Source organism: Brassica oleracea, chromosome C4, assembly GCF_000695525.1.
Source record: "Brassica oleracea var. oleracea cultivar TO1000 chromosome C4, BOL, whole genome shotgun sequence".
NCBI lineage: Eukaryota > Viridiplantae > Streptophyta > Magnoliopsida > Brassicales > Brassicaceae > Brassica > Brassica oleracea.
The window spans coordinates 18192154-18203961 of NC_027751.1; the positions used below are offsets into that span (position 1 = coordinate 18192154).

General features: G+C 37.1%; 1 protein-coding gene across 1 annotated transcript; it reads right to left on the minus strand.

Annotated features, from left to right (window-relative positions):
• Positions 1-5921: 5921 nt before the first annotated feature.
• Positions 5922-7304, minus strand: LOC106339590 (putative S-adenosyl-L-methionine-dependent methyltransferase MMAR_1068). Its single transcript, XM_013778428.1, has 2 exons — positions 6824-7304; positions 5922-6717 (listed from the first exon to the last, which is right to left on the minus strand). Exons 1-2 carry the CDS (start codon positions 7239-7241, stop codon positions 6077-6079), a joined length of 1059 nt encoding a protein of 352 aa, XP_013633882.1. The 5' UTR covers positions 7242-7304; the 3' UTR covers positions 5922-6076.
• Between the last annotated feature and the right edge of the window lie 4504 nt (positions 7305-11808).

Sequence of the window (11808 nt, forward strand, 5' to 3'; positions counted from 1 at the left end):
CCATCAATCGATGCTAGCATCCAAGCATCAATCGACAAACGACTAGCACTATTCGATGATAGGCTACAATCATTCACATTATCGGCTAGATGGTGTTTACTACCCACTAAGTGATGGTGTAGACTTCCTGACCACACGCCTGGACGCTTTGCAACAGGAGATGTTTATGATTCAGAGACAACTCGATTCTCAAGCAGAACCATCACCATCGATCGACAGAAGGACTCGACCATCAATCGACGGCGACTACACAGCAAGACGAAGCAAGCTAGTTACCGAGAAGTCACTACAGGATAAGCTTGATGAGATCAATTTCTCTCAAGACTTGCTGAAAGAAGATGTCTACCAGGAGCTGAAGGACATCTCGGAAACAACATATGCCAGACTTGGAATGCAACAGCGCAACATTGGGTATCTTCAGCATAGGATGCATGCAAGTGAGGTTGCTAGAGAAAGATTGAAGAATCAATGGTCCAGAGGAGATGAGGCCATATGAAGCTTCATTGGCATTGGTTCTAGAAGAGTAAAGATGAAGTGGACACTTGTATACAACCAAGTGGTCACTTTGATCAATACTAGCCAAAAACAACCTCCAAAGTCAAGTTAAATGACTACAACAAAGCGCTGAGTGGGAGACAACCCACTATTAGGTATTTCATATAGCTTTATTTATTCCATGTTATTTCATTTCGTTTTTACCTTACTGCAGGTCTAAAAAAAAATAGAAAACCAGAAAAACAAAAAAAAGAACCAAGGAGAGGTTACTTGTCATCGACCGATGAGACAAGGTCGACATCGATCGACATCACGACACCAGGACCGAGCGATAGACACATTCCTGTGTCGATCGACATCAGCGATCAGGTATACTGTTCTCCTTATTACATTCAGTACTTATGATTTATATTCTCCCCAAACTCCGGCTAGATATACGCTGGTGAAAGTGTAATTTAAGTCTGGGGGGAGATTTACTAATATTATTTACCTATGAGTTTTAAAATTGTTTTTATAAAGTTTTATTGAGTCAAGAAAGGAACAATGAATTTCTACAATTTTCTTTCTCATCTAACCACTCTTTAGCACCATTCTTAGATTTATTGACTGTAGATTGTACTGTAGATGCAAAAGTGGATCATCCTACCAGTTATTCACACTTGCTGAGAATGTTTGGAAGAACCAAAGCTGACCTCCAACTTAATTGATCTTAACTTGCTTGTCTTGGGGCTTGGTATACATTGGATCGGAGTCCTCCTGCAAGTTTAGGAGGTATTAGACTTAGTGTCACTGATTTTCCTTCCACCTCTTTTTGGCATCCTTATTTATAAAAGATGGAGATGATTTCCTGAGATGAAGAGGGGTAGGTACATTAGATATGGCCCCACTATTCTAATTCAAAGGAATGATCACACATTGTTTGGAAGCGAGGGGTGGATACATTATCGATGATCCCACTATTGGCCTACAATTTTGCCCAAAAAAAAAAACGGATCCAGAGAAGAGAGAAGAGAGAGGGGAAATCAGAAAAGGTTACCTGCAACTCCAGATTCTTGTTTGAGTTGATTCCATGTGTTCAGTGATCGATACTCCCAAGGTAAAGCTTACACCTTTTATTTATATGTATTAAATGAGGTCAGTAGAGGGGTTTGTCAGACATGATTAGTTAAGTTACTGGATGAATGAAATTGGTTGTTATACTAGGATATTGCATAAACAGTACTTCTAAGTTAAAATTGATTTGATGTGGTTGCAATATAGTTGAAATGATGATAGTAAGTCCTTAAATTATGTGAGTCCCTGCTGTTTTCAAACCGCTTCCAGAGAGACTGCTTGTTGTTTTGTTTGAGGACAAACAAAAGAGTAAGTATGGGGTGTGATATACCATGGATTTTACCAATTTTTAGCCATGGTATATAGGTGTTTTCAAATACATTATAGTTGTTTTAGAGTATTTCTAGTATGTTTTCAGGTTTTGGAGTGATTTAGAGGAAAGTGGTGATTTTGGTGCATTTTGGAGATAAAATGATAAAGACCCGAAGTTGGCGATCGACCATGACTATCGATCGATGGGCGAAGGCAACAATAGATCGACACACACTATGTGGTATCGATCAATGGGGAAGCGCGCATAAACGATATTGGGTTCCAGCCGACTTAAAGCCCAAGTCCCACAAGAATTACCGGATTACCCCTGACGTGTTTTAACCTAATATTTATGTGCTTTGCCATTGTTCTAGGCAACACACGCTTTCATACCTTCTACTTTTCATACAGCAAAATACTCAGAGTCTTAGGTTTGGAGAGAAGATCCAAGAACTCCTTCAGAGCTTTGTGATTGGAACTCCAGTTTATTTACTCTATTCTATTTATGCAATTTATCTATTCTATTGTCATGAATTGCTTAGCCATGTCTGAGTAGTTCATCTTGTTAGATTGAGGGTTCAGATATTCATGAGGGATCAGCCCAAAAAATGGAATTTCTAAGTGTCAGGATATTAATCAACTAGACTTTTCTTGATGTATGTGTTCTAGAATAGCTAACTAGGACCTTGTCTATAGACATTAGGGTGCATTCGAAAGATTGGTTCTTTGTCTGAAATAGTTTAGGTTGTGCTAGGATCTCTAGAAACAAGCGGAAGCTGATTTATTTAGCCTAGTGAACAAGTTCAAACTCGTTCGTAACGCTCCCTGGAAGGTACGCCGATCGACAACTCACTAGTTGCATCGATCGACGGACTGAAAGGTGTATCGATCGACACTCCGTTGTTGGAATCGATCGACACTACCAACAAGCGACAGCTGAGGTCCTAGATCCAGCGATAGATAGTCTAAATATACGGAAGTTGATCGACTATTCTAATTGTTTGAGTTCTAGAATATCCATATACACTTAGTAGTCCATATCTCTATAATCTTGATTGACTGAATAAAAATCCTAAGTCTAACGTCTCCCATATCAATCCTTAAAACTCAATCAATCAACTGACTTGTTCACCATTGCTTATTTACTACTTTAAAACCTTTCAATATAGCTTAACTACATAATTAAATAGATCTACCGTGTGCCTTAATTAGCTCCCTATGAATTCGATCTCTAAATACTACAATTGAACCTCTTATTTGAGAGAGTACAAATCGCTTATTGGATAATTTGAGTAATATCAAAGAGCACGAAGTTGAAAAAGATATTGCAGAGATGGGTCAAAAATTCCCGACGCCGGCGAGCTCGAGCTCCTCTGGTGCCGGAGAGAACTGAAACCAGAGGGACCTTCATAGTTGGGCTTGGGAGAAGCGACTAGGGAATTAAACGGTTAGTTTAGAAGAACAGTTTCTAAAATGAGTTGAATAAGTGTACATTATAAAATGTGTACATGTGGATAGTAAACATAGTGTATTTGTTGATAGCAAAATTATGTTTTCTTGTCTAACCGCAAAATCACATTTTTCCCAAAACCGCAAAGTAACATTTTTCGTTAAAACTGTAAACTCATGTTTTTCCGTCACAACCGTAAGCTCACGTTTTTCTGCCAAAACCGAAATATCACGATTTTCCGTCAAATCCACAAATCATGTTTTCTTGTCAAAACAACAAAATTGTGTGTTTCGCATCGTAGCTATAAAATTACATTTTTCGCCAAAACCAAAAATAATGTTTCCCGCCAAAACTGTAAAAGCATCTTTTCTCAATAAAACCATAAAATTACGTTTTCCGTCAAAACCATAAAATGGAGTTTTCTTCCCAAAACAAAGATTGATATATTGAGGGAAAACATGTTTTTGCAGTGCTAAAAAGAAATCTTGATTTTGGGGTTTTGTCGGAGAAACATGATTTTGCATTTTTATTGGAAAACATGATTTTGCGGTTTTTACGGTGAAACACAATCTTTTTGTATTGGGGATAAAATGTAATTTAACGATTTTGACGAAAAATGCGATTTTGCAATTTTGGTGAGAAAAAATGATTTTGCGATTTTGATAGGAATTATGAATTTGCGGTTTTGGTAGGAAAATGTGATTTTGAAGTTTTAACGGGTCTAACGTGATTTTCGGTTGATGAGAGTATTGTAATTAATTTAAAAATTAGTTAGATTTTAATTTTGTAGGTTGGGTTTGGTCATTTTAAGAGGTTGGAATGAGAGAAAGTGTGAGTGTCATATGATGTAATTAGTAAGTGTAAAAGTGATCTAGAGTTTAAATCTTTGTTTTTGAACCACATGGTTTTTTTTTGGCTCAAACATCTAATTCATTTCACCAATACATTGGTACAAACCATTCAACCTCATAAGAGATTCTACCTCAGCAACACCCTAGAGCACTCGTTTGGATCCAGCGAAACATGGCATACACAATTGTATTTCAACCATAATGAAAGCAAATTCGTCCAGCTAAGAATGAACTTCTTCTTACATCCCTAAATCGACCTTGTGATACAAAGAGATTAATTAAACAACACACATAATGACATTCAACCTGTCCATAATCTTTACAACCTGTTGGTCGTGTACTACTAATCAAATTGAAGCTCGTGTACTAATAGTATCATCGTCAAAGACGCATCTGAATACACCTCATGTATTTCGGCAATCTCTGTCCCGATCCTTAGGCATAAAAAACGAACATACAGTCTGGACTGAGAGCATGACGACAGGTAAAAGAGCCGGTGCTTCAAATCACAGCTTCAAAAACTATTGACCTTGTACCATCCGAGCAGTTACGGGACCGACACCGACGTTGGGAAGTATAACTCCTTCGTGCTTCAGCACCAAGGACCTCTCCTCCGGATGACAACTCCAACGTCGTGGAACATTGCTACGCGCCGCTTCCAGAAACCAGAGAAACTAGCCTCTTTCCGTCGCCCGTTTCACCACTCCTCCAAATGTCTCACGGCCACAGAAGAAGCTAAAACTGAGGTGGAGGAAACTTCTACACCAAACAACGTGCCTCCGCTTTGAAGATTCTGTCAGATATCTTGAAAGAAAAACCGGATATGACCAAAACCTTCAGCCCTAAAAGCCGACTCTCACCAATTGACTCAACCTGAGTTAAGGTTTTTGTTATGTTTTGTTTTTGTTCATTCTCTTGGTTTCAAATTTGATAAAATATTTGGCTTTTACGAAGTTTATGTTTCAGGTTTGCAAGTTTAAGCGTGTTGTGAATCATGCTGCTTCATTATTAGATGATAAGGATCCACTCTACATGATATCATTAAGTAACTTAAATCTGTGTTAGTGTGATGCTATTTTGAGTTTCTTGCTGCTTAACCACAGAAATGTAATGCCAATGTTGTGATTTGATTTGGTTATTGCTCGTTGCACAGTTTGTTGATTCCGTACTTTTATGTCACAGGTCCTTTGGTTCTCTCATCGTTCTCACGAATGGGATTGATATGAATCTTCCGTCTGATAGGTTAAGTGTTTCCTCGATAAGCCTTTATCATCATGGCTTTAGATGCTATCCTATTTCTTCATGTTAGTTGTATCACTAAATCAACACAATGTTGTAATTTGTTATCAGAAAAAAAGATTACAGATGCAATTATGGAGGCAATATTTTTTCTCGACAATTTTTTGTTTTTTTTTTGGTAACTCTGGGATGTTAAATCCGTTGTGGCCAAGGCTCGAACCCGGGGGGCGGGCAGCTGTACCTCCTTTACCACCAAGCCACGGGCGCTTGGTTATTCTCTCTCTCTCTCGACAAATTTGAGTGCAATGTTTTAGTTTGTAAAAGACTGCCTTGAGATCTGAGATGAAGTATGTTCTTCTCTTCTTATAGTAAGTGTGGAATAATTATGGCTGTTTAGTTATACCGACATTTTGTTACAATTTGTGGAAAGTGAGATACATCTCGTTTTATTTGAACATAACGCTTGATATTTAGCTTCATTGTCACTTATAAAGTCGTTTGAATTTCTAAGGAGATAAAAAAATGGAACTTTTGAGTTTACGGTTTAATATATACTAATTTTGTTCATATCAATTGTTTTATACATTCAAATTGCCAACAATCTCCTACACAGTTTCTATGGTGTGAAAGACACATATACTTGATCTGCAAAAATGTTGCAGTGGAATAAGTGGGCTTACAAGTTCACATTGTTCACTATGGATTTAGCTGGAGGAGGTGAACCAGAAGCCTCGACCAAATACAAGCGGCAGCACGGTGTTCCATCGTCTGGATGGATCTGTGCAGTCCTTGGCAGGCGAAGAAGTTTGTTAAAGAGATTGAGTGGATTGTGCAGCAAACCGAAATTCGCATCTGGATCACCAATCTGTGAAAGCTTGACATGAGAGAACCCCAAGGATGGTAAGAGCTGATCAGGCCAGTCACTGTAAAAGTGGAACACAGAGTTGGGGAGAGAAGCAGACGGTTTGTTCATGAAATCCGCCAAGAGAACCGTGCTGGTTACTGTACATTTCTCAGCAATGAGATTCAGTACTTGCATCGCCTCTGTGTGAGACAGGTAATAGAGAATGCCTTCAAGAACCCATACAGTGTTAATCTCTGGCACAAAACCTGATTTCTTAAGCTTTTCAAACCAATCCTTGTCTCTGATATCAGTTGCTACTTCGATTAATGATTTGGCCGTCATCTTAAGCTCCTCTCTTGAACTTACTGCAGCTTGGACCAGTCTCGTTTTGGTTTGCAAGACATCGGGAAAGTCCACTTCGAATACATCACTTTTGTTCAAGCAGTTTAGTCTGTATGATCTTGCGTCCATTCCTGAAATTTCAATCACACCGTTGTGTGTTATTGGCTATTATCTTTTATTCTTTACTTTCTAAAACATAATTAAAATAAAAATGTCCAAAAGAAGGGAAGACCAAACCTGCACCAAGTAGAACAACTTGTGTTGCATCATTGTCGAAAGAGTCTAGAGCAGCTTGGATCCTTGTATCAAACCAAAGAGTTCGAACGGCTAGAATCACACCAGAGACCTCTCGAGCATTGTTGAGCCTGTCTCTCTGAATCTTTGTGTGTAGGTTTCTCAAATGTGTCTCTCCAGCAAACAAGTGAGCGAGAGGATCGTGAATGACATGTTTCCAAAGAGCTCTTCCTGCGGCAGTTTGGCACGCAGACTTCTGAAGGTAATCCCACTCGTTTTGTATGCTCATGTGAAGTTTCTTCACGCCTTCGATATGTAAAAGCTCAGGTATAACGAATTCTTCTTCAATATCCGGCCATGCCATAGTATTGGTTGTAGTTGATGATTCTTCTTCTTGCTTTTTGTTTTCTATTTTAGACATTGTTTCTTCTTCTTTTTCTCCTGATGCGAATAAAGGTTTTGTCTGGATATATAATGAAGGAATGTGGCGAATTGCTGGATAAGAAAAGAGAACCACACATAAAAACAAAGGCATACGTTCATCTATGCTTAACCAGTGGCCTTCTCTTTTCTGCTAAAAGATCAAACGAGTGGCTCCACGCTCAAGTTGCATCAATTACGAGAATACTGCATTAGTGTAATGATTTTGACCAACTAAATCTCGAGCTCGAGTGTCCACTAGTTTTACTTCTTTTTTTTTTATAAAATAAAAATTGATTTAAGTAAAACTCAAACTCTACGCCTTTATGGACAACTACATCCAATACTATGATTAATTTGTCCAATGTGTGAAGTTGAGACATGGTAAGAACTGATAGAAAGTTTTGATCTTGATTGCCATTGTCATTCCCATTTCTAAGAGTATATCATGATGATATTTTAATTTGTCACACACAAAAATCCTATAGAGGAACTAGATAAGGACTGGACGTCCGGATATCAGTTCGGCTCCAGATAAGAACCGATCAGATCTTGATAATAACTGAACTGTTTCAGATCTATCAGGTAAATATTTTAATACCTATATAGCACCGGTAAAAATTGGTTCGGTTACAGGTGGGTTCTTATCGGTTATGTTCTGTAATAATTATTTAATACCCTAACCTTCTGTATATTAATATAGTGAAAATATTACATTATTACCCGAAGTAGTCCAATGATAATATAGATAGACATCATTATTACCCGAAGTAGTCCAATGATAATATAGATAGACATTCAGAATTGCTATCTCCACCGGTAAAGTTTTCTCACCTATGGGTAGAGCTTTCAAGTCATACCAGTTGCGGGAGGGAATTTAACAACCATTTCTTTTTCCTATCCCAAAGTGATTCCGGGTTTCAGCCCATAATTTCTTGTAATAAAAAAAAGGGGTAGACATTCGCCTCCACAACTCGAGTTTGAACGACATATGTGACATTTTCTCTATAATTCCCAGCTCATTTCCGGCATAGATATCGGTTTAGTCGGGTAACCTGAACCAAACAGATACCTACGTTCCTAACTCCTAAGTAATTAGAACCGTCGGGTAAATACCTTATACCTGAAACTAATCCAAACTGGTCGTTTTTGTGTCGGTTCTGGTATTCGATTTTTGTTTCAATGCTCACGCCGAAACTAGATTACGACTCTTGTGATCTGAGAGCTTTACGCTGTGATTGGAAACAGAACCATATGAGGATTTAAAGATTTTTTTTTACCGTTTTAAGTCACCAATCCGATATTTTATTTATTAGTTTTTTTCTCTCTAAAACATTTATTTATTAGTTTTTTTATCTCTAAAACATAAATCATTTTATGTTTTGTAAAACAGTTTTACTTTTTGAATGTCTATTATATTTTATCAAATTAGCCTTAGCTTCAGGTATAATTAAAAAAACAATTGAAATATTTGCAATACTTGGATATTAACTAAGTGTGATGATGTCGAATTAATTTCTAATTTTTCAAAATAAAATAATTGACTTTTAGTTAATTGAATAATTAATTTATAGTATATTTTCATATTTTCATATTTTAAATTCAATTATAATTTTTTTTTAAAAAATCTTATAAAACATTTTGAATTTAAATATATTTTTTTTAAAAGTCTAATAATATATTACATAAATATAATTAAATGATTATACAAAATAATAACTATAACTAAATAAGTTAATACATTAATTATTTATATAGATTATTTTTAAATCAAAATAATTCTTTAAAAACTTAATATTATAAATGCAATTATTAAAACTACTATTAATTCAATTTTAATTTATTAAATAATTTTAGTATGTTAAAATATTAGAAAGTAGATGTCTATATGCTGGGGATAAATCCATGAAGTCACTTTTCTGTTTAAATCAGGACACAAACCTTTTCTGTTGACTAGCGATATCGTTCGAATTACCCGAGATCAATATTCTCTCTCAGATAAGAAATCATATTTTAGTATTTAGGATCGAATTCACAAGGAGCGTGGACGCACAATAGACTTTAGAAATCAAGATTAATGTAGGCAAATAATTATTAAAGCAGTAAATAGAAAAAAAACAAGTGAATAGTTGGTTGTAAGATATATGAGATGAAAGCTAAATTTAGGATTTCAGGCAATGATAATTATCAATTATAGATGCTAATGGTGTGTGATAAACCGTCCTAGAACTCGAATGCAATAGTAAGACATCCGACTTTTGCTGCGAGTCTAATCATATGCCTAAGTCCTATGTTCTAACTCTCACATGCGAACATGAAATGAGTGTCGATCGATACTATTGAGATTTGATCGACATTTCCTTAGTCAAGTGCTGACGTCCAAATAAATATGTTCACTAGATGATCATGCCAACTCTCGCATGCACCTAACAAACTAACTAAACTCTAAGTCTATAATTCTAAGTTCAGGGTTCTAATTAGCTACTCTAGAACACTATAAGTTAAATAAATTTTGTGAAGGATCCTAATTAAACCAGCCTAGCAGTTTTATGTTATCAATAATTCATCAGAACCATAATTAAACTCTAAGTCTAACATGATGATTACTCAGACATAATTAAACAAGACCTAAAATGAACTGAACCAATTACATAAATATATAGAGTAAGAAATACTAGAGTTCCAATACAAAATCTCTAAAGGAATCTTTGATATTCTTTCCAAAAGCTACTAAATAAAAGCCTAATTAATATGGTGTGCTAAAGATGAATAAGATGGTGCTTTGCCTAAACAATGGCAAAAACTATAAATACTAGGTATAAAGTCGGCCAAGAGATTCTAGTAATATGTAGAACTTTTGGGTTTGAGTCGGCTTGAATCAAGCCGGTCCCTTCTAATCGCGCGAGTGTCGAGCGACACCAAGGAAGAGTGTCGATCGACACTTCTTTTGAATCTCGGCTCTGAGTTCTGATTTCTTGATCAACTACGAGTTTCCTCATCCATAAGGTATATAAAATGCTCCGTAATCTCCATTGCTCCAAAACATGCCTGAAGACTCTGAATAGACTCTAAACATAACGTAATGACTCTAAAAAAACACATACTATGGTTAAAAACTGGTAAATGACATTATATCAACTTTCCAAAAATTATCTTTGCTTGTCCTCAAGCAAAATGCTGAATAGTCCTGTGAAATAGGTTTGAAAACGCAGGGACTCACATATCTTTTATACTACTACGTTCACCTCTGCAGTGCTGCAATCCACATTGAATCAATGCTAACTTCAAAGAACTTCCATGTACTAAACCCCAGCTTAACCATACCATCCAGCACACAGTTCCACTAATAGCGCCTGACATACCCCTCTACTGACCTCATTTCTGCAAATAAATGTGTAGGCTAAATCTTGGGAGTATCGATGTTACACCCCGACCCAGCATATCTCAAATGGTCGGCGATATCAGGACACTTGTCTCTATCCACATGGGATAAGACAATATGTCTTTCAACAAAGTGGGATCCCAAGACATCTTTGACAAAAACCCAACAGCATAAACCTAACCTGAAATAGAAAGGGAATGAGGATGGTGAATATTTCGACAAAAGCTCAGTGAGAGAAGCTCTAGGAGCCCCGAAATCATCACCCAACATTTACCACACAACATAACAAAAGCTCTACCTAGAACGTCCAGTAAAGCAAGATCAAACAACAAGTAACGAGGATAAATCCCGACGGTTCCAACTGAGACCATACCACATCACGCTGTCTCCACGTCTCTCGTGTTGTCGCGTGAGAACTCACAACATCAAACTGTCTCCACATCTCTTATGTTAACGCGTGATAACTCACCACATCATGCTGTCTCCGTGAGGTCCACTTCTTCACGCGATCACGCCAAATCACGCTGTCTCCACAACATCACACTGTCTCCACGACATCACACTGCCTCCATGACATCACACTGCCTCCACGTGATCCGCGCTACCACATTCACACGTTCAGACCACATCATGCTCTCTCCACGTGAATCGTTCTACCACATTCTTAACCTCACACAGGCACGCTGCATGCCCGCTCTAGCGATGAATCATGCCACCTCACACGGTCGCCACATGATCCAGTCAAGAAACGATGCAACGTCCGGGATGTACATACCTCCACCATGATGCACCGACACACATAGGCCTTAAGACCTTCCCTATATCATATACACTACCCACACATGCTTATTCTCCACATAATGCAAACATCCGCATACAAGTTTCAATCATCATAAAACCATATCCGTTTTAGCAACTAATGTGTAGATATAGGTGTTCACACATTAAAATACTATATATATATAATATAGTTCACTTATCAAACAAATACATGTATGCTTATATATAACACGTAGGTATGAATGATTTAGATAGATACTTCTACAACGAAGCAATAATGAAAGAAGGAAGAAGAGATCACATCAATCCTCACCTTAGCCTTAGATTTGCCAACAGAAGGGATGGGATAATCAGATTTAGAACATAAGGCTTTCATCGAACCATATCTACAAGATAAAGAAATGGT

Bases quoted from the DNA above. Each gene is read 5' to 3' on its own strand.
- LOC106339590 (XM_013778428.1), bottom strand. From the start codon at position 7,241: ATGTCTAAAATAGAAAACAAAAAGCAAGAAGAAGAATCATCAACTACA. The intron at 6,718-6,823 runs GTTTGGTCTTCC...TTGAAATTTCAG, and splicing joins AGTTGTTCTACTTGGTGCAG to GAATGGACGCAAGATCATAC.